Here is a 27,261-nt window from a genome sequence, read left to right on the forward strand (position 1 = left end):
TTGAGTCTCATTTGGCCCCTCCTCCCTTTTTTCCTCTGGATGCACTCTGATGATACCATGGTTACCCCATTGAGCTCCGTTTAAATAAATATTGTCCTTTCATGTAAATTATTCTGGATGTAGATTGAGCTTATTAAATGTTACACACAAAGTATTCATGCATGGTGAATCCAAATTGTATACTGTAAATTTACATACGTTGTCTAGAAGTACCATAGGGTTTCCAAACCTGGGCTGGCATTGGTCACACCAGGCCTAAGAAGGCAGAAGATAAATAAATTGAATTAGGGCACTAAACTGAATAGTTGACAGTGTCATTTTATGTTGAATTATTAACTCCTGTTTTTCTTTCTGCTATCTGTTGGTGCCTGACTTGATGGCCTCATTTGGGGGAAAGTGGTGGTTATTAGGGCTTTTTCTGAAATGTGTATCTATGTAACATCACTTAAGTGTGCTTAATAAATCTTTAAGGATGTTAGATAATAAGGCTACAATTCAAAATTTTCTGAACCATCTATGTAATTAATGGGGATTACACGTTGGAATTTTTGTCATGACACATTTGCCAAATCAATAGGATACATTTGTTTTGGCAGCCTATCAAGCAAAGGCTAGTGGTATATTTATGTATGCAAATGACTGTAAATCTCAAGAAAAATCTCAGCAGTTAATAGCAAATCATTTGTTTCATTTGGTTCTTAATGCTTTGTAAACAGGTTTAAAAACACTGTAATACTCTAAGCTTCTTTCCAACTAGACACACTTCTAGGTGTATTCTCCATATATTAGACTGTTTAGTGATGTGACTTCCCAGTAGAATTTAATCTTCCATTCGAGTGTGTCATGGTACAAATCACTATTTGTTTTTGATGTTTTTTTTAGGGATGTGCAATGTGCGTTACATAATGACAGAAATATTGAAAAGGTTATGTCTACCCATTTAAGGGAGTGGGAGAAATACAGCAGTTGTTTTTCCACATGATCTGATACCGATTTGAACTGTATTTAACTTACAAGTTAAAAACAGGGTTTAATGGAGCGTGTGTAAAAATATACTGTGTTTTCATTTTTTTTGTTTATATGTAAATGTTTTTAAGTATATGGGCCTATCTATAAGTGGATAAGTCTGTATATGTTTATCACACACATACAACCTCCATGTTCTTGGGTCCTGGGTTTTTGAAGAAGTGCTAAAACTTGCTAGATCTTGCTATGGAATTACATGCTTTAAAAAAAACCCTTTTTTATCCTAACGCTTCTGAAAACTAGGTCTGACTCTTTGGAAATTGTTCCCACCTAAAGGAAAATCACTTCCATTATGATCCCCACCCCCGCAATTTGGCTGTTTAGCATTTTACACATCCCTGATATATTGTATATTGTGATCCAAAGTTACTACAAGTAGGTTTATGAGAATTTTGTAGTCTGTGACTTTGGAAACAATATTCCATTGCAGATTATTAATAATTCTATTGCTTAGCTAACCAATAGTTTTGTTTTGTTTTTTAAGAGGGTCATTTGAAAAGTTAACAGAACAATGAAATAACAGTTTAACAAAATAATTGCATTTTATTCATCTGTGTAACATGTGATATTCCAAATGTCCCTTTTAGTACTTAATGGACATTTGGTTCCTGAAAAAGACAAAGGGTTAGAGTTAATGTCCTGTAGATACACACAGAGAGACTAGGCCATATAGTTACTAGAAGCAGCTTTATGTCTAGCTTGTGTCTTTTTTGTTTGCTTGTTTTTTTTTTGTTTTTTTTTAATAATTCCTGAGAGACCTCTCCGGAAGGAAAAGTGTTTTTGAGAACTGATGGCTATTTTTTGAGGACAAAAATTACAATTTAAGAAATAAAAAGCTGGTAGAATTCCTTAAATACAGTAGAATAACTTTCAGGACAATATTGCCTCACAACCCTGCTCACATTGAGAAGTCTTTTTTGTTTCCCTTTAACTGTTCTGACTGGATTTTTCTACAAAAGCTATGGAAAATATCTTTGTTCTTGTTTGCTGCTATTTCCTGTCCTATTTTAAGAAATATAAATACATAGAAATGGTGCATCTTAACATTTGTTTGTACATGTATAAATGTATTTTAATTCATTTTTTAGCATGTAGCAACACGAATTAAGGGTAAGCCACAACATCTAGAAATCACTCATAGATAATGAACAATAAAGGAAAAAAAATGGTACCGATTTAGGAGGAAACAAAGCTGCTGTCCACCGGGTTTTTCCCCTGCAGCATACAGTGACTTTCGTTGACAAAGGAGGAGAAACTATTACTCTGTAAACAAAGTTTTCCTTACTTGGGAGATTGCCACAGCCTGCTGCTTAGTTGAGTTACCAGATATCCTCCATTTGAGAAGCAGCGAATATTGAATCTCAGGGATGGTCCGCAACTGGATCCACATGTAACGAGCCCTGTTTGAATAACGAAAGGGGGTGGGCAAGAGTGATCCATCCACAATCGGGAATCAGATTTGCAGAGATTTCCTGCACTGTTGTTTGACACTGCCCTATTGATGCCCTTTCTTCCTGTTTCCTCGTTTTCTCTGTCTGCTGTCTGACCCTGTGCCTTGCCTGGGATAAGTACAATGATGAGGTTACTGGTTTGGATTGTAAGTAGAGGAATTTATTAATTGGTTTAGAGGTTCACTGCTGCTTTGTCACTTTCTTAATTGGCCACTTATTTAAGAAATAAAAAGCTGGTAGAATTGCATCCTCAGATGATTATTGACTTTGTGTGTGTGTGAAACAGACATTCCAGTGCCATCTTATATATAATAATGTGCCCAAGAAGTCCTAGCTGCACTCTTGAAAGTGCAAGCCATGGAAACTGGTTTAGACATCACTTGGAGAATAGTTGCTTTTTCACATGGCATCTTGCACTTTAGGAGACTTAAGACCGTCCTTTTTTTTGTCTGTGTGTGGTGTGACCAATCGTGTGCCCAGAGCACTGCCCTAAAAATCACTAGTGTTAGCAAGTTGTCCGGGCTATGAAGCGCTCACTGTAGTCTTTGGAAGCTTTGGCTTTAGATCACCAAGCCCAGTCTCCTTATTGTCAGTGCCCTGCTCTCCTGTTTGCCTCTTTCTGTTTCTATGTGAACTTCCAGGTAATATCACGCAATGAATAGTAATAGTTTTTCTTTAAAAGTCTCTTAAATGACTTTAAAGAAAAACTATTTAAAGGTAGAGGATATTTTGTTGACAGTGGTGGCTTGATAATCCTTAAGCAACTGAAGTTGAAATTGTTGAAGGGAAAGGCACTTAAAATGGTTACTCTTTCTGTCCAGCTGTATATAAGTCCAATGTGTTAATCTAGATGATGCAAAGAAGAATCTCTTGGTAGAGAAGCGAAATGTACAAAATTGGTGAAAAGTTTTTTTTTTCTTCAGTAGGGTGGGGGGAGGGCAAGCTGGATTTGCAAGTCAACTGGACTAAATTGGCCTTTTTATCTTTCCACTATATCATGTAAGTAGCTGCTTTCTTGTCCTGCCTATCCTTCAGGCATCCCTAGAGCTCACTCAGAAGATAGAAATATACACAAAAATCTTCGAGTTAGAAGTTGATGCTGACACTGACGTGAAGGCAAGCGTTGATTTCATATGAACGTTGCAGAGGTAGTGATTGGAGAAAACAGTTCCCCAGATTGTAAGAGTTAACTGAAGATATTGACAGTTTTAAAAAATCAGTAAAGGAATGTATATAATATTGCTCTTGTGTTTTACAGTAAGATTTGTTGCTCTCAGACTGTGTAAAACAAAATTTATTCATGTTTTCTGCATATTAAAAAATCTTATTGTACCAATTGGTAAACTATTAAATGCCTATAAAACTAGATGTGATTTTTCTTTTTTGGGGGGGCGGTCTCCTTGTGCACAGATTTAAAGTCTGAATCCTAATTGAAAGTAGGACTGTCCAGCCCTACCTGTCACAGGAAGAGTAAGATGCAAATTGATAGCAGGACCTTGATGGAAGACTTATCTGTGTTGCCTGCTTTCTTCCCCTATTGGAAGGAGCTAGGAGTGGCCTATAGGGGATTTTAAGGCTCCCCTTTCCCCTCCAGCAAACCTATTGACAGTGATTGTACAACTGAGATTTATAGTCCCCTTAACAAAGTCTAGACTTGTCATCAGGGCTGCCTGATTCTGTTAATGTCTCTTTCTACCTAGTGGTCTTAGGTGATTATTTCAAATTTGGGTTGAAATATACCAAAAGTTTTCATCCTTGCCCCAGAAACTCCAGCATTTTTATGTGTTTTATAAATGTGGCTCTGTCCTGCCTTTCATCACCAGACTGCTCAGCTACTGTCCCTAGTATGCTTAGGACACCTGTGAAGTCTCAGCCTTTTCCATGTATAAAGTGCACAGATGATATGGCGGTTCTTTTCGTACAGCCCAATTGTTCTGTCTTGTTGGGAGTAACTTTTCCCCTATATGGGAGCTTGGCCAAGAGACTTTCCAGAGAGAGAGAGATCTCATGTTTGTATCACTATCTTGAAGTGCAATTAGCTGTCACCTGTGTACATGCACATGGAAGGTTCATGATTGTGTCTGTAACATGTAAGATGAGGGGTAGGAAAAGAGAAGGAACAGTACTGCAGCCCAAGTGTGGCAGCTATGTGACACCTGATTGAGCTGACCCTAGGCTCCTCTAGGTATGTAGTTCTCTGAGCCATCAGCATCACCTGGGAACGTGTTAGCAGTACTTGCGCTCAGGCCCACTGGAACAAGGTGAGACTCGGCAAATCTGTTTTAAAACAGCCAGGTGATTCTGATGCAAGGCTCTGAAGTTTGAGAACTAATCTGAAATGATTCAGCTACTCAAATACGGACAAAAGTCACTGTGCCCTGGGCCCCACAGCTGGCGTTTGAATTTGGATCTTTTTCACCCTCTCTTTACCATGAATTTTTTTTTTTTTTTAAATCAGCATTATGCATGGTTATTCCCACCTGGTCTTAAGGTGAACAGTGTATTTCAGTAGATCCGCCTGTTCTGCTCACTGTCTCTGGTGAACCCTCTCACCACCCCCACCTCTGGCCTGTACCCCAGGTTCTTCTCACACACACACAAATGTGGAGGGAGCAAAAACAGCTAATATATCACTGCTTATTAGGTGCAAAGATGCCTTTTTTCAACATATTTATTTTCACATAGCCCATGTTGGTGAATATTAGTGTTTACATGAACAGAACAAGACCCACTTGAGGTTAGGTCATAGGCCAAAGGCTGAAACTAATGAAAGGGTGAGCTGGTGACCAGGCACTTGCTCTTCCCCTGATCTGGTTTCTAACCCACATGGCGCAGCAGACATCGGTCTCACCCATTGCTCCCCTCAGCAGTATACTTCAGTAGATCTGTCTGTTCTGTTCCCGCTCTGGTGAATCTGCTCCCACACCTACCCCATATCTCTGGCCTACACCCCAGTTCTTGTATGCATTAAAAAAAATTAAAGTGCAATAGTAGTAAGTGTAAGTGTAAACAAATTTTTAGTATTGCAGGAACAGTTGTTCCATGCCTGAGTTCCTCTCTAGCACCTATCGCGCTAATTCCTCTGTGGTGTGACCATTAGGAGTGGACACTAGGAATGCATGCTTGCAACTCAAGGTTGATAGTCGTTCTTATGAAACTCTTCTCAGGGTAACTGCCCTGAATGGTCTGTATCTCAGTGTGTGTATGTGTGCGCACACACACACATAATATATTTAAGATTTATTTGTGCATACAAGAGCTGGGGTGCAGGCCAAAGGTGGGGGGGGGGTTGTGAGAGGATTTACCAGACAAAATGGGGAGTAGAACAGGCGGATTTACTGAAATACACTGCTGAGGGGAGCAGTGGGAGAGGAGTGAGACAGGAGAGGTCTGCTGCACCATGTGGGTTAGCTGCTTGGCCATAAATCAAAGTCATGCCATACTGGCTGGTGATCGTTTAACAGCACCGTCTTTCCTGCACCACCAGGGAGGCCCGTCAGTGTTTTTTAATCAGTGGATTTGCTTACTTAATGGAGGGTAGTTCACTTCCCACCTGAGGAAAGCCACCTGTTCTCGACGAGCATCCTGATTACGCATGCTTTATTTGATTTGGTAGCTGAAACTCTAGAGGTGAATAAGCCACACCAGCTGCACTGTGGCTGCTCCTACAGAAGACCCCCCGACACAGAACACAGCAGTGCAGGGCTGGTTCACAGTGGGTACAGCCACAGTATAGTAACGAGCAACTGGTGAACCTTACCTGGTTACCTGTAACCTCACCCCCTTTCTCTATTCAAATATTAGATAGGGTTAAACTTGAATTTAAACTAATTTAATACACATTCATTCATGTGTTCTAAACTCTTACTAGCAACCATACTCTCCCCTCACAATCAAATGAGACTGGTACAGAACACACAGGAGAGACTGGGACAGCAGGTTTCAAAAACTCACTTTATTCCAATGTGAAATGAAGACGTGATGGTTTAAAAACAAGAAAAAGTTCTTGATCAGCTGTGGGGATGCTTCACTTGCTAGCTCACGCCCCACTCCCTTTGAAACAAGGTGCTTGGACAGACCATACCCATAAGCAGCTCCCCGCAAAGCCCCCAAGCAGAGGCCCCGTTCTGTGAACAATCCCCTTACTGCTCACAAGGGTGTTGTAATCTCCCCCCCACACACACCCCCATTAGGGCTCCAACAGCAGGCACAGAGAAGCAGCACAGGCAGGGGGAGAGGGAGCAGGCGGCCTGTGGGGGCCACCACCTTCAATGTGTCTCCCTCCCCCCACAGCCCCCCCCCCCCGCCCCCGCCGAGATACTCTGTAGAAGTGCTTGTGTGGCAAGGTCCAGGTGGGGAGCTGGGCTCCACAGAAAAGTGACAATCACTCCTATGTCTGGTAATTTCCCCCCAGAATCCATGAAACAGCCCCGGTTCCCCTAGCTCCTCACATACCCCACCCCCACTGTGCGTTAGGCAGCTCAGGTTCAAACAGGGAGGATACATTCAGACCACAGCCCCCCAAAGGCTATGCCCAGCTGGGGTGCAGGGAGTGGTGAGGCAAGTACATCCTGCTGGGGCCCAAGGGTGGGCAGTCGGGCAGGGGCTGGCAACATGGCCCACCCCATCCCCCCTCCTCCCCAGCTGCAGTCAGGCCTAACAAGGATTAGTGAAGCAGCTGCAGCTCTCCTCTTGTCACAGAGCTAAAGTGCACCCCAACCTCCAGCCATACCATGGAGCTTTGGCTCTCCATCCCAGGACGCAGGAACACTCCCCTCTTTTTTTGGCTTAAAACCTAGACTTTAAGCCAAGTTGAGCCCAAGGGTAGTGGCAGCAAAAGCGGCAGCCATAATGTCGAACATACAAATGACCTGAGAAATCTCATCTGCACACCATCCACTCAGAACTGGCTTGGGCTATGTACAAGGTAGGAAGGACGGATCAAGATACGCACGGGCAGGACACACGCACACACCTGCTTGAGGATGGGGGGGTCTGAGAGGGGCATCTGCCCCTCAGTTGGGAACTGGTGCCCACATACTCCATTCACGTGTCTTCAATTAGGCCTCTGCATCATATATTCATTGAACCAGTGCAAAAACTTCTTGGGGGCGGGGGGCAGTCAGGCCAGGTCAGGGTCCCAGGAGGATGTTGGGGGTGGGGTTGGGGTTGGAAACTTGGAGGAAGGGGACTTGTTTCCTCTCCCGATCTGCAGGGCATGCCCCCTTCTCCTGGAGTCTGGATCACTGGGTATCGGGGCAGCTGACTGTCCATCTGTCTCTCCTTTACCCCTGCAAGCTCAGGGAAGGGTCCTTGGCCGCCCCGGGCAAGGAATCTGCGTCCTCCGGGGCCCTCGCTGTCTCAGGCTCAGTAGCCATGGGCTCCTCGGCCTTCTCCTTGTTTTTGCTGGCCTCCTGGAGCTGGTGCCGCCGCGCCACCTCAGCTTTCAGATTCTCCAAGTCTTTTTGGCTGTGGAGAAGAATGGGCATAAAGGATAGGCGTCAGTGTGGGCTGGGCCCTCTGTCACCGCACTAGCTCTGCTTACACTTGTGACAAGACAGGGCCTGTGCTTTCATCAGAGAGACGTGCATTGAACAAGTGCTTCCCTCTCCAAAGCAGAAAGGCCCGTGAAGTGCTAAAAAGTCAGAACTGACACAGCCTTGCTCCCACTCAGTCTTCACACCTAGTTCAAACCGGTTGCACTGTGGTTGCTCCTACAGAAGACCCCAGACACAGAAAACGGAGCGGCGCAGGGCTGGTTCACAGTGGGCACCGCCACAGTATAGTGGCTGACAAACCCATGTCCCACACGGGTAGGGGGCAGGAGCAAGGCGATCACGAAGGCAGCACTTTGTAAGTGCCACACTAAAACCCCTGAGGGCAGGGGCTTAGGCACACCCCTACACTACAACAGTACGAAGCCAAAGAATGAAGCCGCTTTTCATATATAGTGATCTGGAAAGATCAAGACATGTTCAATGAAGAAAAATAACACCCACGCGCATGGTTTGCTGCAATTTTGCGGAAAAAAGGAGGGGGCGGATTATACATTTGCTTGATTCCTCATCAAGTATTTCTGGAAGGATTCACAAGAAACTTTGCATCACAGGTGGGGTAAAATACAGGTAGAGCGGGTCTCACCTGAGAGGAATGAAGAGGATGCCGTTGATGACATTGAGCTGTTCTAAGACACTGGCCATGCTGGGGGCTGTGAACTGAGGGGGGCAGGGAAGATGAGTCAGTGAGCAGGTACCAGGAGGCTGGGGTGTGGGACCCAGTCAGCTCCACCTGGGACATACCTTGAGAGGTGGGATGTTGGCACTGGAGCCGTTGCGGTAGATCTCATTCATGGTGCGCTGCAGGGCCACGGCCTGCTGTGTCAGGCACTTGAGGTACTCAGAGCTCTCCTTCGTCTTCTCGTGGTCCTCGCCCAGCTACAGGATTTGAGAGGTGGCACAGGGACGAAGGGATCAGGACTACCTGAGGCCCACAGGCCCAGTTCCACCCCCTCAGCTTCTGCTGCAGCCCACCTGGGTCTTGTAGATGGTGTAGCCTTCCTTCTCATGCTGCAGAGCTGACCGGAACTCAGCTTTGCTCTCATAGACCCGGGCAACAAGGTGGTGGCTGTAAGGAAGAGTGGCGCGCATGGCAAAGGAGGGACATGAGTGAGGCTGAGGTAATGGGGTCTTAACAGGGGGTGTGGAGACTACTCTAGACCCCGCTCTAGAATCTTCCCAGTGAGAAACAAGTCCAGGACTCACAGGGGAGATGGAAGTTGAGAGGAATTCCCGCAGGCGTCAGATGAAGACAGAACACTGGATCCCACGCCCGCCCTGAATCCAAGTGCTTCCCAGGACCCTGTATTGGGGCTGAGCTTCTCTCCTCCCCAGCACAGCCTCACCTGAGGGCCACCTTGAGGGACTTGGGCCCGTGATATTTGGTGCTGACGGCCAGCGCATTCTCTAGGAAGCGCAGTGACAGGTCATACTCCATTACTCCATGCAGCACCAGCCCGATGTTATTCTGGGGACAATAGAGAGGGTCCCTGGTCAGCTCCCACTGCCACGGGGTGAGGCTAGTCCCACTGTCCCCCGCACAGCACTCACGTCCAGCAGTGCCATCTCAGGGTGGTCTTCCCCGAACACGAGCAGTGTGAGGTAGCGGGCGCGGTACAGCAGGCTCAGTGCCGTGGACAGCTGGCTACTGGCGAAGCAGTACAGGGCCAGGTGCATCTGTGGAGGCAGCTGCATCAGGCTGGGGGGGGCCACAGGCCCCGCAGCCCTGTGCAGCCCCTACTCCTGATAACTACTCACGTATTCCTGGATGGTATTGGGGTGCTCGATGCCCATCACTCGCTCGCTCATCAGCACTGCCTTCTGTTGGTTACTCAAGGCCTGGGAGAGGGGGAAGCTGTCATTCCAGGTGGGTCCCCCCACACCAAGTCTGCTGCCCCCACAGCAGCTCTAGCTGTATTTTCTATTTTCACTGTGCACAGCTGGAAAGGGGTCAGAATTTAGCTGTTGCGACTACAAGGTCTATGTCTATGCTTTGAGATGGTTTCACCTTGGGAAAAAACTCATCTTAAGCCTTCTTCCACTTAACAAAATCTATGTAAGTACATTACCTATAAATTTAAAAGTGAGGTAATGATAATTTAAACACATACAGAGAGAAAGGAAAACAAGAGGGGGTTAGGGAGTGGGGCGCCTGTAGTTCACCTGCGCCATGAAAACTTCTCAAAGTCCCAGGGACTGACCAGCCAGGTGATTACCACGAGGCTCATAGTGGTTAAAGACAATAGCAGAGACACTGCTAGCAGCTTCCACAAGGCACTGGCAAGTGGGAACTAAGTCTCAGAATCTACACCTCCCGATGTCCTTGTGAAGGGATGCCCTGCCATCACTTCAACGGTATCCATGGCACACCAGGTTCTCAAGCTCTCCCAAGGGTCTCCCTGGTCTCTGCCTGCTTCTCCCCTGAGACCCTGAGGTGAGCAGTATTCTAAGCCCTTCTGATAGGGGGTCCAATTCTGCAGTCCTGGACTGTTATTTCCTGCTGTTGTAGAGGGTGAGAACACAGCCCCAGCTCCCTCAATTGCCATCCCCCAATGCCAGGCCAGGCCCCAGGGCCTCTGCTGACAGCCCGGAGGGTGCTCAAGGCCCACCTCGGCGTAGTCACCCATAATGTAGTGGAGACGAGCAAGGAGGCGCAAGCAGGCGCAGATCTCCACGTGCATGGCTCCGTACACGTTGTTAAACAGGTTCAGGGCCTCATTGATGAGCTCGCAGCCCTCCTTCAGGAAGCCTGCAGGGCACCCCCAAGGGTGGCAAGGTCAGGGCCGGCCAGGGGACCCCCCTCCCACCAGCCCCACCTGGCCACGCACCCTGCTGTACTTTGGCCTGTCCGCTCTGGAAGAAGTGGAAGGCATCCGAGGCCTTGGGGTTAACGTGCTTGACCACGGGGAAGATGTTGAGCACATCCTCCTCGGTGAATGCAGGTTTGTGGCGGCTGTCGAAGCTGTATTCCTTCAGCAGGATCTGGGGACACAGTCCAACAGCCACAGGCGGCCTCAGCCCCAGACTCAAATGGTCAGCACCCCTGACTTTTCACTCCTCCCCATGGACCTGAGCCCTGGGGAGACGGGCCCACCTGTATGCCGGTCTTCAGGGAGATCTCCCGCAGCAGCGTTATCTTCTGTAGGCCGTAGGTCTCCACAGCCTGGTCCACACTCTCACTAGGGGTGAAGTGGCAGGTGGGCCTGAGCTGCCCAGCACCTGCCTCAGCCCCCTCTCCATGCTGCCTCCTTACCTGAAAGCCCCTCCCAGTCGCTCTCTCCCTCGAGCCAGGACTCTAACCCTCATCCCCACTCCTGAATACAAGTGGTCATCCAGTTCCCTCTTCGTCCCTGTCCCACTGCCCTGTGACTACAGGCCAGTATCATCAGATGCCTTCTGGGAGTCCAGCCCCCTAAGCCTGCTGCACCCCAGCTGCACTCACCACTGGAGACTGAAGTCAAAGTAGTTCTTAGCCTCCTGGCAAATGTTCTTCCAAAGCTCCTGGGGAGTCATGACGGCCCAGGCTGTGTTATCTGCTGCCCCTGGGGGCCGGTTTCTCCTCCTTCTGTTCCTCTTCTTAGATACCAGCTCATCAGCAGGCAGGTGGGCCACAGGGTTGGGGTAGGAGCTCAGGAAGCAGTTCAGGAAGTGGCTGATGGCAGCCGAGAGGCCCGAGAGCTCCACTCCCTGGAGGGTTGTTTGTATCAGTCATAGGGCCTCAGGGCCCAACCCAGGGTTCTTCCCTAAAAACCACACCACCCAGGCTGGGAAGGAAGGCTGGTACCTGTAAGTATGTCTTGAAGATGTGCTTGGCAGAGCGGGTGATAAGTTCTCCAATGCCAATTTTCTGCGTAGATTCAAAGAGGAAAACCTTGATCAGGTCTTGGTCTCTATCCCAGCCCCACCGCCTCACGGCCCACCCCAGACACCACTCACGTAGATGTGGTCCAGCTGGTCACGGGCCGGGCTCCGGAGCACCAAGTCCAGCACCTTGCCCAGGTAGCGCATGTTGATGCCTCGCTGGCGCATCACCTCAGCTAGCGTGGCCCCGTCCATCGGCAGCACTGCATGGTCTATGCAGTCCTTCACCTGTGGGCTACAGCAGCTCAGGCCTCTCCTGCACCCCCAGCCTGGGCCCTCTGCCCCCTCCTGCCCTGGGTCTTCCCCAGGGGAGCTTGTGCTTTCCTGGAGCCCTGAGGAAAGGAGTGGACTAAAGCCCCAGCTTCCAGTCAGGAAGAGAGAAGGGGACAAAGCAGCAGCAAGGGCTTGAGAACATGTCCCCAACCCTTTACACAAGCCAAGGAAAACAGGACAGCAGTCACCCCTGTGACTGCCAGCTGCACCCAATGGGAAAGGAAGGAGCGCGATAATGAAATGAGAGAGCACAGGCTCCCCTCTGTCTACACAAGAAGGAGCAGAGGTGATTCAGCCCCACCCCTGTGCTGAGCCTTGGAGGTCCGGGCAGGGAACCAGAGCAGCCACACAGCAGGCTTGGCTCAAATTGAGACAAATACATAACCAGACCACAGGGCTCCCTTAGAAGGGACAAGTGCACCCACCATCTATGGGGCCTAGCTACAAAGTTTGTGAGGGTGAGGATGACATGGCTTCTTATACCCTTTATTCCAGCTGACCCCCCAGGCCCTCTGTTGGACCTCTGCTCCTGTCAGCCACACGCCAGACCCAGCAGTCAGTCCACATGGAAGGCACGGCAGGGCAGAACCAACACCTGATGCCTCCTTGGCCTCTCTGGGTCAGCAGCCCCAGCTGTACACTGGGGATGGGCACTCTGCCCACCTGCCTTGCAGGGCAGCAGGCCTAAGGAAATCACTTCTGCTAAAGTTCTGTAAGCTTCTGGGGTTGGAGATAATGAAGCAGTAGGGCCTGTAATAGCACCCTCCGCTCACCCCGCCCCTCCCTGGCTTCCCCTCCCTCACCAAGCCAGGAATCTGGCAGGAGAGCAGGAAGGCAGCAGCATCTTTCAGCAGCTGCTTCTGGTCCCGAACTTCCTCCTGGCAGGACTCAGGGAAGCGAACCCCTGCAGGAGGAAGAGCACAGGCCTGAACCAAGCGCAAGTGATGTGGGGACGGCAGACAGATGCTGGCCCTCAGGTGGGCCCGCAAGGTCCCAAGACAAGTGCACGGTATTCTGCCCACCCAGCCCCAAAACTTGCCTGGAGAAAAGATGTCAGGGTTGAAGCGAACGTCAAAGGCCGTGCTGCTGATGGAGCCCACTGCTTTGCATGCATTACGAATCACCTCCCGGCTTCGGGGGTCTGCTGTGGAGACACGACAGGCTGGGGGGCAGCCCAACTCCACCATTATGTAGGGCTGGTCTACTCCCAGCCTCCCCCCGGTCCCTCTTGGAAACGGCGGCTGCCTCTTTCTGGGCTGGGTCATGAGCCACCCCAGGCAAGCACCAGCTGCCAGGACAGGACTGCCGCACCCCAGCATCCACAGCAACCCCACCTGTCCCATCGTCCGAGGCGATGGTCTCTGCCAGCTCCTTCACTTTGGCTAGGCCACTAGCACTGCTACCCTCCTCCTCATTTCCTGCCTCAGGTCCTGCAGGATCCTCGGGCTTGGACACCAGGGAAGGAGATTCACCATTTTCTAGTGAGGTGAGGTTCTCTATTTTGCTGGCTTTCTGCTGCATCAGCTGCAAGGCTGCCAGTTTCATGAAGAGGAGATACCTAAAGTGGCAGAGGAACAGACAGGAAAGGGTATATGCAAGTCTCACTGGCTGGGCACCTCCTGTTGACTGGAGACCAGACTAGGTCCCAGGCTCCAGGCGTACCGGGGCAGGACACAGTGAAGCCGGGGACTCTCCCTGCCCGGTGTGCAAGTGTCAGCCTGTGCGTGCACACCCCGGCAACTCCAGCAGGCGGCAGCAGGTCCTAGCAAATACCAAGATCTCCCCATGTGGAAAGAGGACAGCTAGGGGCACAGGAACTGGCTCAACATGCAGGTCAGGGCTCTCAAGAGAGACAGGAACCCCACTGACATTTTGAGAGGGAAAAATATTTGTGGTGTGGGTCATTTGTGTGGCTGATTCCTAAGCACTAAATGCCAACAATAGCAACACCCTGCCCCTCCTCCAAGCCCTTGGCACCGGGACATTCAAAAATACCAATGTAGCTAGTCTGTGACCAACATAAAGCTCTTATAGTGTTGGGAAGCTTGAAGATGGTTGAAGGTGTGGCAGACGGGGGCCGCAGCTATAACGACTGTGGCCAGAGCTGGCTATTCTTTCCAAAGCCTCCTGCTTTGGAAAGAAGCATCAGGCCCCAGAGCGGCTGGCTGGCTGGGTGCAGCGGGCCCGGCCCCTCCTGCAGGCCGGCTTCTCACCTGTGCTCCACAAAGGCATCCACCAGCTCCTGGCGCAGGCAGCAGAGCTTGTGCCGGTGGGTGCGGGGGAAGCCGGCGCGGGTGCACTCCTCAGGCAGCGTCTCCCCGGGCACAGGCAGGAAGTTGAGGTCAGGGGGGAAGGTGCGCAGCAGGTCCAGGATGTAGTGGCGCCCATCGTTGCCAATGATGCCCTTGCACTCGACAGAGGAGCAGAGCTCCACCTCCTCATCACGGTCATTGAGCACCCGGTGCCGCAGGATCTTGAGGGGCCGGCTCGTGCGTTCTAGCAGCTCCAGGTACCGTGGGTGCGTCACCACCGTCTTGCCAAAGTCAATGGAGCCATAAATGACACTCTGTTCCTGGTCCCGCTCCAGGATGCCAGGGATGATGGACTGTGCTGTGACGCGGTAGCCACGGTAATCCACCACCACCGTGCCCAGGGTGTACAGCCCCTCCACGTCCACGGCGTTGTATGTGCGCACCCCATTCAGGTCGTTGGTGGGTGCTACATAGGCCGCCACGTCCCCACCAAAGTCCTTATAGTGGTCACGGACATCAAAACCCAAGCTGAAGAAGATGTTGTTCCAGATGAACATCTGCATCCTGGTCTCCTCGCTGGGGTTGATGGCCATCACGTTGCCGTCGATGACAGCCATGGCGCCCCGTGTGGCTGCCGCCGTGAAGTCGCTGTGCACCTGGGTGGGGCCGAGGTTGGGAGGGTGAGAGGCTTGCCAAGCTCACCCAGGCAAGCAGACTGCTCTGGGCCAAGGGATTCTAGTCTCAGTTTTCTCACATTTGGAAAAGGGCAGGAAACTCAAAAAACAAACTCAAAACTTATAAACTCAGCAGAGCTTAGTGATTAACAAGGCGTATAAGACTGGAGTGGATTTGGGATCCACCAACTATATACCAGGTGAACTTGGACCTCCAAACCAGCTTGCGTGTCTATAAAACAGTACTGACCTTTACAGGAGATACTGTCTATAAAGCCCCCGTTATACTTCTTAGCACCTAAGACATTTAGATCTTACTTTACTATTATATCTAAGTGATAAGAAGATGTATCTTAAACACATATTTTGAATGCACTACTTTTTCCTCATTGCAGCAAAAGTACTAATGATAGGGGCCTCCTGGGTGGGTAGGGGTTAAGTTTCAGTGCTATCACTGCCATGGCCTGAGTTCGATCCCCAGCCAGGGAGCTGACCCACATGGCACAGCAGACCTCTCCTGTCTCGCCTGCTGCCCCCTCAGCAGTGTATTCCAGTAGATCTACCTGTTCTACTCCCCACTCTGTCTCTGGTGAATTCTCTCACCACCACCCCCGCCCCTGCATCTGCCCCGGTTTTTGTATGCATAAATAAATAAAAATAAATCTTAAAAAAAAAAAAAGTACTAATCATAGCAGGACATGTGTGCCCAGACAAGGGCCCCACTGCAGTTTGTGGAGAGTGGAAGACTGTCAGTCCCCATCACATTGGAGGCAGGTCCCTCCCCGTCCCATGGACTCTGAGTCTTAGAGGGGCAGAAAAAGGAACTGGGAGAGTCTTTGGGAGGTGGGAGGGGCTAGCAAGATACCTGATGGGCACCCTGACTGACCTTGAATATGGCTCTTTCTCGAAGAAGTCGTTCAGGCAGGTTCTTTCGGGGCAGCTCCCTCGTCGTCTGCAGCTCCTCATTCCAGTCCCGGGTCTGGAGAGGGACAAAGGAGGAGACACCAGCTCAGCCTGAGCCTCACAACCTGCTCTGGGCAGTCCTTTCTTCCACCTCCTCATGGACAGTCCTCCACACTCCCAAGTGAACAAGACAAACAAACAGAGCTTCCAGGGAGGCACAGGGAACCCGGCCCAGCCACCCCCCCTCAAAGGAGCAGAAGTAAGGTGCCCAGTGAGGGCAGGGCCAGGCCGCAGGCACCTGTCCAGGAATGTGCTCCTCGTAGCCCAGCCTCGAGGTATAGGCATCCTCTGCACGCACACAGTCCATGGCATGCTCTGCTTGGGGAGCCGTCCAGCTGTACACCTGGAATGGGGTGGCGATCCTCTCAAATGGGTGGCGCTGGACCCTGAGTCAGGAGAGAGAATTCCAGTTGCCGAGTCCAGGGGCCTGCCCTGGAACCCTTTTCCTTCAAGGTCCCCACCAGCTCCAGTGTCTCACCAACCAACAGAAATAAACAGGAGTCTCCGGCCCTGGCAGAGAGCTCTCTCAAGAGAGACCCTAGGCACTGGTGGCTGAGGTCACAGTTTCTTAGGGTAGAAGCACTGGCATTCAGGCTGGCCAGTTCACCCCATACCCCCAGGGGATGAGACCAGGCAGGGACAAATATGGGCAAAGGAACTAACTACCTTTTCTTCTGCAGCACAGCAAAGTTTTTTTTGAAGGTAGGGCTGATCTGGTTGAGCAGCTCCACCAGGGAATGGCTGAGGAAGCGGGGGCTGGCAGGCTTGGGGTTGAAGTGATAGGCTGTGGACCTGAAGGAAGAGGGAGTGGCTGCACAGGGTGTCCCAAGCCCTGTCCTCTGGCCCCTGGAGCAGGCTCACACAGGAACTTACTGGTTCAGGTAGAAGCCCCTCGTGGAAGCTGTGATGCTGACTTGCCGGTCCTCAGCTGTGATCACAAACAGGTACATGAGGTCCCCGTGCATCTTGCGGTTCCCTGGAGGCGGATTCCAGCCACTCATGGTGAGTACTTTCAGGCACTGCAGAGGCTGCAAAAATGGCCAAGTATGAGCAGGCCAGGCCTCCTGAAGTGGCAGCCCCCTACCCTGCCAGACCCACTCCCCAGCTCTACTCCAGAAGTCCCACCTTCCAGTCACGGTTCTGAGGCTGCAGGGGACATAAAGGCCGCTCCCGGCTCCCTGGAAGGATGTACTCGGGTGGTGTGCAGTCGATGGGGTCCATCTCTAAGCCCTTCTTCCGCTTCCCGCTGTCTGAGGGACCAAAGGCGGGTGGTCAGCACAAGACTCTCGGGGGCCAACCATCTCCCTGCGTGTGTCCCCTGCCCCCACCAGATGGAAGGGCTGGCCCTCAGCCCCTTCACCAGCCCTTGATCTCCTTGCTCCAGGCCCTCTGTCCAACCCCCAGCCCCAGTGCCTCCCGTACCTCCCAGGTCACCGTCAGTAAAGACACTCAGGAAAGACAAGGAGTTGCAGTCAACACCATTGAAGGCATCTGACGGGTCCAAGCTCTTGAGCAGGTCTCGGACATGGCGTACGTGGATTCGGGCCTCTCGCACTGTGTACGGCTCTGCGTTGGGGGAAGGGTGTTTGTGTTACCAGGGTTCTGAACCCCCAGACAACTTTCCCAGCATAGAGAAGTTTGCCATGGCATTGCCATGGGTGATCTTAATGTTCAATTGTAGGCTTCTATGTACAAATTCCAGAATAAACACACAAACTGGAGTTCCAGGTGCAACAAACACATCTGTCTGCTTTGAAAGCATCCTGTTTGCAAAAAACCTTTTGCCAAATGTTGGCAAACACCTCTAAAAATGTACACAGGCCTCAAGGAGACTCAAAAACCACCTGTACTCTGTTCACAAGTCTCACAGGCAAGCAGGCTGGCAGAGCTGCTGGCCCTGTAGCTTGTGTCCTCTTTCAGAGCAGCCCTTGCTCAGGGGCAGCCTGAATTCCCAGGACCCCAATCTACAACACTGCCCCCAATATTGTTTTGTAGAATTTTAACAGGAGTCTTTGAAGTAAGGGACGGGTTCTGTGATCAAGTAAGTTTGGGCACAGTTGGGTTAGCAGATTTTTCCCCCCTACATTTAGTGGAACCCGAGCATGTTCTCCATAGTCCCACACAAAAGCCCATGGCCCCATACTAAGTCTGACCTCCCCACCCGAGAGTCATGAAATTTTAGTTTCCTTAGAAGATTAGCTTTTATCTCTACAGAATTTGGACTGATTTCAAGCTCTTGCTGAATAACGTTGTTGTTTATTTAAATCATGACTCTGATAGTTAACCCATGACTTTGGAGGGTGTGCAGGTAAAAGACTAAAAGCAGACCTGTGCTCCAGGGTGGGGGAGTGTGGCACAGCCCTGCCTGTGTGCCCTCCCACACAGGCTGCCCAGCTTCCAGACCAACCTTCCACTACACGTAGCACTGAGCCCTCCTGCAGCCCCTCCACGCTGCGGAGCTCTGAGAAGTGGTCCAGCATGTTGCCATCCAAGTGCAGCGAGAAGCAGGTGCGGTGACAAGTGTCCTCACGATCCATGAGCACCTGGTGGATTTCCTGTACCATCTCCTGGGGGGAAACCTGCCAGGAAGAAGGCCCCAACTGCCCTGATGAGAAGCCATATGGTAGGAGCAAGGACACATTGCTTTCTCCAGCCCAAAGAATCTGGGTCCCTAGAATTAATGCCCTGCCCATACATAGCATGCCCATCTCTACCTGTCTGTGTGCACAGAGTATATACATGTCTGTGGGACAGAGTCTGGCACTGTTGCCCATAGGCCTAAACTATTATGCAGACCAAGAGCAAGTCCTGCACAGCAGTGGGAGACATATAAGAATGGGGAAAGAAAATAGGTAACTTGCCTCCTCTCTTGCCTAGTGCCAAAGTTCCCAGGCAAATAGCTTCCCCCTTCCAGAAGGGGTACTTTGGGGTCCAGGTCAGTGAGCACAAAGGACATAAGCAGGTCTACTTGGTTCCCCAATGAGGTACCCAGCTGGAGTCTCTTCTGGGTTGGCTCTGCTCTTGGAGACCCTCCAATACTACCCTCCACTCAGGCAGATGGTAAAACCAGGGCCAGAGAGAGTTGACTTACTAAGGGCATAGAGCAGAAAGCTGGGAAGTTATGGGACCCCACTCTACCTAGCTGCTATCACACCTCTCCTCAAACAGGGCTGGCAGTCCCAGCTGGAAGCTGTCCCTAGCAATGGGGCAATGACGTGAACCTGGACTTCCTTGTCCACCACACCTGGTGAGTGACCTGGGCAAGGCTCAGGGCCTTCAGCTTTCCTCCTTACAACACAGGGCCAGGATGAGCAAGCACAAGACTTGGTTTTCCCCCATCCCTGCCCCATCTTACCTGGAGGGAGAAGGGCTCAATACCCGGTGCCAGGATCTTCACAGAAAAGCCGGTATCCTGAATGACAATGACTTCCTGCCCAGTGGTCTCCTCCCCTGGCTCAGCCTCATCCAGTCCATTTTCCCGGGGCACCTCAGCTGCTCCCTCTTCCTTCTTCAGACTCTCTGAGCAGTCCCCATTAAGTAGCATGACTGATGGCAGCTCTGGGGGGTGGCGAGAAAGGAGATGAGTTAGACAAACCTAGCTGGTTCAGGTGGGGCTCTCCGCTTCACCCACCTCAGTAGGCACATGCCTTACAGAATGGCATCTGCATGTCCCCCTGAGGCTCTACCTTGGACACCACAGTACCACCTCAACCGGGGTTCAAAATTTCCCTTATCCCTGGCCAACTGCAGGCAACTGCGCTTTCCCTTCAACATCCCGGGCCCTTCCTTTCCACCCACTCCTCAGTCTAACTGTCTGGTTGCCATGTGAGCACACCACCCAAACCACTATCCTCTTAAGTCACCAACACCACCCTAAGGCCAAACCCAAAGATCTGCTCTGGCCTTAAGGCATCTGGCTACTCAGCAGCACCCTGCTGCTCCTCACTTCCTCCTCCTCCTCATCCCTGACAGACATCAGTTCTCCTGTTCCTCTCTCTCCAGCTCCACCCTCTTGCAGGGGTCCAAGGTGTAGGTGTCCCTCGGCCCGGCCCCAGCCTCTCCTCACTGTTACCTCCCCCTCCCCTATGGTTTTAACACCCTTTGACCCCCCCCCATGGCACAGCTCAGTCAAATTTTCCAATATGTGACCATTCCTTAGGCGTTACCAAAGATTCATCTCGCTGGGGTCAAATTCATCTTCCTCTACAAACCAGCCTCTGTTCTATGACTGCTGCCTCACTCCTTGTCACCCCACCTAATCTCCAAACTGTTCACAGAACCTGGCCTCTGCTCCCACAACCCCGGCGTAAGACATTTCCCCTATCTCAAGTGGACCACCTGAAACCTTCCTAATATTTTCTTTTTTAAAAAGATTTTATTTGTTTATACAAGAACTGGGGTACAGGGCCTCCCTGGTGGCACAGCGGTTGAGCGCTGGGCTGCGAAGCTGCCCCCAGCCTCTGCAGCGCTGGTTTGATCCCCCGGCTACGGGCGAGGGTCCCACATGGTGCGCAAACCTTTCCTGCTGCACCCACTGCTCCCCTCAGCAGTGTGCTTTGTCCTTCTGCCTGTTCAGCTCCCCGCTCTGGTGAATCCTCTCACCCTCCCGCACTTCTGACTGTACCAAGTGCTTGTATAAATAAATAAATAAATCTAGAAGAAGAAGAAGAAAAAGAACTGGGGTACAGGCCAGAGCTGCGGGGGGAGGGGGAGTGAGAGGATTCACCAGAAACAGAGTGGCGAACAGAACAGGCAGTTTGGCTGAAATACACTGCTGAGGGGAGCAGTGGGTGAGACAGGAGAGGTCTGCTGTGCCATGTGGGTCACCTCTTTGTGCCACCAGGGAGACCCCTTCCTAATATTTCCCAGTGCTCACAAGATAGGAACTTCTCAGACCAACACTCTGAGGCAACAGCCTAAAGCCCAGCTTCCTGTCAAGGCCTAGCTATACCAAACTACTCGGAAGTCTGAGGACAGGTCACACATCTCCCCTCCTCTGTGCTTGTTTATACTGTTCCCACATACCATTCTATCACATGGTATCCTATCAGGAAAACTCCTATTCAGCCATCAAGGTCTAGGTGAAATAAGTCCTCTTTAAAGTCTGCCCAATGACCCCTGACAGAACTATGACCTCCCCACTGTCCCCCAGAGACAGGATGACCACCTACTGGAGGACATGTTCTGCTGCACTGACAGCCATGCTCGCCAGCACCCTATGTTCCTCCATCTGTGTTGCCTGCACTCAACAGAAAAGCACTGAATTCATGAATTATGCAAACACGTAGTTGAGTTCAGTATTTGTGAACAGTACCCAACTCATATGCTGTGGGGAGAGAAGGGGGGCAGGTAACTAACCTTCCATTTCGTCCAGGCACCAAGAGGGACAAAGGAGAGTCCCTTCCCTGCCTTAGGGAACAGAGGACCTCCTCACAGAAACCAGCAAAGAGAGGCCTGCCTAGAGGCCTATATGGCACACAGCTTCTGCCTGACAACCAAACTGGCCCTTTGCTGGACTTGGACCGATCAACTCACCAGACCAGCCCTCTAGACCCCAGCATTGCTTCTACACCCAGCTGTTGTTAGGCATGGGGAGAGGCTGCATTTCTTCAGAGCCACAAGAAACAAGGAGCAGGGGCCTTGGGCCAAAAGATAAGCCCAGCACAGAAGGACATGCCAGGGGGACTTGGAGAGAAGTCACTCCTCCCTCTTCCCTGTGTCCCTCTTAACTTTGTGATAATCGCCAGGAGTTCAGATACAGTCCTCCCCACCTTTGTCCAAATAAGGATGTCTGAGGCCCACAAAAGTTTAGAGCCTTGCCCCAGGGCAGGAGTCAAGAAAGGCCCTGGTTTCTCCACGGAGGGTCCACACCAGCTCACTGCTTCACCGCCCTCAGTTCTGGCCACCTCAGGAGTTTCCATGATTGTCGTCAAGCCCAAGCCCGTGCCCGTGCCCCGCACACCTCTCCAGAGCTGAAGTGAGACTCACGAGAACCACAGGACATACAAGGATCTCTCCTTCCAGACCCCACTGCCCAAGTCAGGGCAACCCAAAGTCCCCCAAAATGAGCAACCAGGCCCAAAGGGACAATGTGGCCAATTCTATGCAAAGCAGTCTGGACAGGAGGGCAAGGAGAAGGTCAGCTTTCAAAAGACAGCAAAAAGGATGGCAGATATGAGGAGGCGCTTCCCCCACTGGACCCTGGAGAAAACTTAGCTAGCTGGTAAGTCAGGGAGATGACAGGAGGTGCAGGAAGGGGCTCCCACCCAGTAAAGAACAGCAGTTTTACAGTTAGAGAGCCCAAGGGTGGGAAGTCGGAGACCCAGACCCAGGCCAGCAGCCTGCACTCCCAGGAGAGTCCAAGGAGCAGGGATGAGAGACAAAGTGAAGGTGATCACAGTTCCCTGACCCAAGCCAGGGAGCCTGCCCAGAAGATACTTTGTATAGGTTCCTGCCCCAGGTCTCCAATTCCCAGGTTTCCTGGGCCTCCATTCCCCCCAGGACAATCTACCCTCCACCCTCTCCGACTCCCTCTCTAGCTTCCTCCAAGGGAAGCTGAAAGGCTCCCTACCACTTGATTAAGGCCAAGTGGGGCTCCCACTCCCCTACAGCCCACCTGGTGCAGTTGGCTGCTGTCCTCTCCTGGGCTCCGAAGTCTCAGGACTGCCATGGCAGTGTGGCTGCCGGCTCTCAGGCTCAGGCCTAGCACTGCCAGTGTCCCTCGTTCCGGTCTCTGCCACTACCCTTACCCCCATGCAGCTGGTCGGCCCTGGGCTGGAGCTCCGGTTGGCTTCGGGTTTCAGTGGGGCCAGGCCTGCTGGGGCGGCCCCAGGAAGGGCACACTCCCCCTGTCTCGCATCCTGCTCAAGGTCGGCCGGAAGGACGGCTGTGGGCCAGGAGGCCTCGGTAACTCCAGGACCCCGGGTGGAGCTACTACCGGCACTTGGATCCACCTCCCCAGACTGCCCCAAATGGGGGTCACTGCTGCTGAAGTCATTAAGGGGACAGGAGAGCCCAGAGTTTGGGGTACCTGGGCCCCTCAGGATAGAGGGCCCTGGGCACTGGCTGGCAGAGGAAGAGCCCAGCAAGGGGGTCCTCTCTTCTGCTCCAACCCCAGGGGGAGTGGGCAGAACCGCTTCAGCCAGCAGCCGGCAACAGCTGGTGCAGACCCGGGCCCAGGCCATGAGGTAGCCACCCCTGTCCACCAGTCGCAGACACTGAGCACCCCGCCTGCCTCCTGGGTCAAGTAGCTGACTTGGGCCTCTGGCTCATGCTGCCCCCTGCAGGTGACCTGGCAGCTCTCCCCTTCCTGAGAGTCACTGGTTCTGGTAGAAGTGGGGGAGGGGCCTCCAGTCTCCCAGAGGACAACTGCATCCATGCCCCAGGCCTCCAGCTCCACCAAGAAGCTGGCAGGCTCCAGCTTCCCTTCCCAGCAGCCCCTGTGCTGCCAGGAGAAAACCAAGTCTCTCCCCTGGGGAAAACAGAGCTGGCAGCAAGAGGCCGAAGGCCGTTCAGCTGTGCAAAAGAAACATGCCCAGCCTCGCCAGGGCGCCTTCCCAGGGCCTCTGACTTGTTGCCAGGGCCCAGTCAGGACTGCTCTGGCATCCATACTAACCAAGGTGGGGGTAGGGAACTAGGCTCACTCCAAGCCCCCCTCCCCTCCAATCCCATCCTTCCCAGCAAGGCCAACAGCCTCTCCATAGCCCCCACCAACAGTTCCAGTCCTCATCAATGACCAGATGGAATGAAGGGCCAGGGCCAGGCAGAGGCCCTCTGATCCTATTCTCTTCCCCAAACATACCCTAGCTCTTTGGAAAAGGGGGTGGGGCAGGGCAGCCTAGCTATGATCTGATAGTATGCATGGCCACCTCCACTCTGGTTACCACAGTCAATGCTCATTCTAGGACTAGCCAAAAGCAGGTCCCTCGATCAACCCATCCAGCTGACCTCACTTGAGGAAACTGAAGCTCTAGAATGCTAGTAAGCAAGTTTCCCACAGCCACAGGGCCACAGAAGCTAAGCCAGATCAAGGAAAAAAACAGGTTCATCAGATGCCCAAGCCCATGCCCAAGTGCCACTCCCCTAGGCTACAGAACCCATTGGTAAACAGTATCCCCTTCCTCCTCCAGGCCTCAAGTCTCAGTCCAGGAGGCAGATCTGTCTCCAGTCACAGGAGCCCCCAAGTCTCTACACCCCTCTGTTGGCGCCTCCTCGCATATGCCAGGAGCCCTGAGGATCTGGGTTGTAGGGAGGGGGAAAGGTGGTCCTCCACAGAATGGAAATGGGTTCCCCAAATAGCACTGCACATACACCAGTCTTTATTGGCCAGTCCAAAATAAAGAAATTGCATAGGAGGCCCATAGCCAGCAAAAGCCGTTAAAAAAGAAACTTGGACCATACGAGAGGCCTTTGTGTGCTGCATTCAGTAGAAGGTGCCAGGGCAGGCCCCGCCCCAGGCAAGGTCTCTGAGCAGGTGAGGCCCCAGCAGGAAATAAGGTCCTAAAAGTTCTACACCCCATCCCAAGAGTCCAGGACTTCAAGGGAAGGAAGTTAGGGCAAGTGGGCAGCCTATGGAAGACCCCAAGGAGGTGGGCACCTCTTTGCCTCCTCCCTGTCCCTCCAGGACAGAAGGGTCTAGGGATAGTCCAATGTTCCTTGAGTTGTTCTTCCTACCAAGAGAAACCTTCGGGATCCTGTTGAGGAGTCCTCTAAGGCCCCCAAGCTCCTCCCTAGGCTGCAGTCCTCCTCCCCTCTGGGCCTCAAACTCAAGGAACCCTCCCCTAGGCAGAAGGAACTCACCACCTTGAACTTGAAAAACCTGCCGGTTCTCTTAATCCCTAAAAGCAACTTTATTCTCAAGAAGGTAACTGACCCTTGCTTTCTCCCCTCCCCCTAAAAGGCCTTGATCATTTCCTCAAATAGACTAGAGAGCCTTCCAGAGCTGGGTTCTGAGATCAGAATGGTTGAGAGCCTGCTGGGAGTCTCCATTAAGGCCCCCTCCTTTGAATAGGTTCAGGCTGGTTATAATTCAAGCCCTAGCTACCTATCCTAATTTCCCAGTGAAGTCAGGAATCAAATGTGCTCGGTTTCCCCAAAATCAACAGCTGTGCCCTTGCCTGGTCCCGGCTGACCCAGACATAGCCTCTCAGCACACAGCTAAGAGGGGGTTTCACTTACACCCTCAGAGATCCTCCAAAGACTCCCCTCAGCCTCCACCTTCTCAGTATATGATCCAAACCAACATGCCTGCCAGCTTCCTTTGGGACAGGCTGGAATAGACTTGACCCCTAGCTAGAAATTAAAATGTTCCTCTCTCAACAACTAAATCACTGTGTGACCTTGGACAAGTCACTTCATCTCCTTATGTCTCTTTGCTGGAGAGGAATTTGGTCAGCCCCGACCTCCTCTTATCTGGTGGCCCTATTACTGATTCAGGCTGGAGTCATCAGCATCTGTCCTTCTGCCCAAACCTTGGCCTTGTCTGGGCAATCAACAGTACTTATGCCCTGCAAGGTAACCCCATTGTGATGGGTAACACAGAGATCGTGCCTAATGCTGTTCCTGTCCTGACTCACTGGAGAAATTGGGAAGGGAAATAAAGATGACACATTCCTGTTATGGAGAGTTGTGAAGTGGGACACACGGGTAGTTCTGCACTCTCATGACCACCCAAGGCAGGGACCACCCCTAAGATTTGGAGATGACAACTGAGGGGCTGGGAAGGGGCTTCCAGTCCCAAGGCAGCAGTATAAGAAGTGATGGAAGGAATGGAGGGAACAGAGGAAGTCCAGGAAAAATGGAGACACAGCCCTCACTGGAGAAAAGCTGCAGCCACTCCTAAAGCCACGGCCACACAGCCCCCATGGGGGAGAGCTGGGGAGCCGACTCCACACTGATGACCTTTGCCTTAAAACAGCAACTCTGGGCTGACCCACTTTTCGCAATAAGGCGGGTTAATGATCAAGTTCTAGCACAAACACCTCCTCCTGCCAAGGAGTTTGGCTTTGCCCTCATACAAAGGCAGACCCCTAGGTCTGCGGACTAGGCCAACACCCAGCAGAGCAGAGAGATCAGAGCCTGAAGATCTGAGGTACCCTCTGGGAGTGAAACAGAGAACCCCCGCACAACACACACCCCAACTCCCACTCTTCGCACGGACCAAACCTGGGAAGTCCCAAGTTAAGCCTTACTCTCAGGACTGCAGACTTGTGCACAGGAACTACCTGGGACCCTGACACGGTAGAGTAACTGACGAAGCAAGTGTCAGGGACCCCAGTCGGGAGATCTCCCCTAGCCGGGCGCTGAGGGGGTGGGGCCGTCGATTCCATCCGTCTGCGGCGACCGCGCACCCCGAAACCGTGTGCGCGCACGTGCCCCTAGACCTGGCGCGCGTGTGCCCACAGCTGCTGCCCGCTGCCACCGCCGTCCCCGCGACCCCACGTGCGAAGCCCGGGCCGCAACCGGGGGCGACAGTGAAGGTGACCTTCAGGGCGGGGGTGGCCCGGTGGAGGGCTCGGCGAGATGCAACCGGGCCCGGCGCGGAGGAAACGCGGCGGTCCCCGCGCAACCCCGAACCCGCCCGCCCACTCGGCCCGGGCCAGCTTCCCCACCCCGCTGCCCGCTGGTCCCGGCCCCGCTCACCGGCCGCGCCTGGCCGCCCTTTGCCACCGGCCTGAGAGCTGGGCTCCCGGGCGCTGTCGGCCGGGGCGGCCGCCGGTAACTCGTCCGTTTTGATGACCATGGCGGCGGGAGCGGGCGTCCGGCTCGGCTGTCCGCGCCGCCCGCCGCGCCACTAACCCAAGTGCCCTGCGCGCCGCGGCCGCTGCGGGAAGGACGGAGTCTCCGGCCCACGTGGTGCGCGCTGTAGCCTTTGACCCCACTGCCGCTCCCCTGCCCCGCCCTCGCGCCCGGCTCGGCCCACGGAGGCCCGCCAGGGACAAAATGCGCCGCGCCTCCTTGGCCATCCACCAACCGAGTGACTTTCCCGAACGCCTTAAAGAGAACGTAGCCAGACTCGGGAGAGAAAGAGATTTCGGGCCCCCTCGAGGGGCGGGGCTTCGGAGAGACGTCCTTGCCGTTTGCTGCCGGTCGGGCGGGCGCCTTGACCTTGGGTGGAGACTCGTCTAGGACTGCCATTGCTTACCGTCCCCACCCCCAATGGCCCTCTGCTTCCTATTGCAAATCTGCCAGATAACCACGCGGTCTC

At 52.4% G+C, this 27,261-nt stretch overlaps 1 protein-coding gene across 2 annotated transcripts; it reads right to left on the bottom strand.

The window, feature by feature from the left end:
* Nucleotides 1-7,762: 7,762 nt before the first annotated feature.
* CLUH (clustered mitochondria homolog) lies at nt 7,763-26,796 on the bottom strand (the record flags this gene model as incomplete). 2 transcript variants are annotated; one of them, XM_084236640.1, is made up of 26 exons in its annotated part: nt 7,763-7,946; nt 8,619-8,692; nt 8,777-8,911; nt 9,008-9,101; nt 9,379-9,500; nt 9,584-9,709; nt 9,791-9,871; nt 10,642-10,781; nt 10,861-11,014; nt 11,127-11,211; nt 11,475-11,719; nt 11,817-11,879; nt 11,969-12,121; nt 12,970-13,070; nt 13,206-13,307; nt 13,501-13,724; nt 14,380-15,074; nt 15,979-16,071; nt 16,294-16,441; nt 16,722-16,847; nt 16,929-17,083; nt 17,181-17,305; nt 17,478-17,621; nt 18,463-18,634; nt 19,411-19,613; nt 26,697-26,796. In XM_084236640.1, 26 exons carry the CDS (start codon nt 26,794-26,796, stop codon nt 7,763-7,765), a joined length of 4,044 nt encoding a protein of 1,347 aa, XP_084092766.1. The 2 variants fall into 2 exon arrangements, with proteins under 2 accessions (XP_084092766.1, XP_084092765.1); XM_084236639.1 differs by having other exon boundaries at nt 13,206-13,310.
* Nucleotides 26,797-27,261: the final 465 nt, after the last annotated feature.

Source organism: Talpa europaea (assembly GCF_964194135.1).
Source record: "Talpa europaea genome assembly, chromosome: 7".
Taxonomy (NCBI): Eukaryota; Metazoa; Chordata; class Mammalia; order Eulipotyphla; family Talpidae; genus Talpa; species Talpa europaea.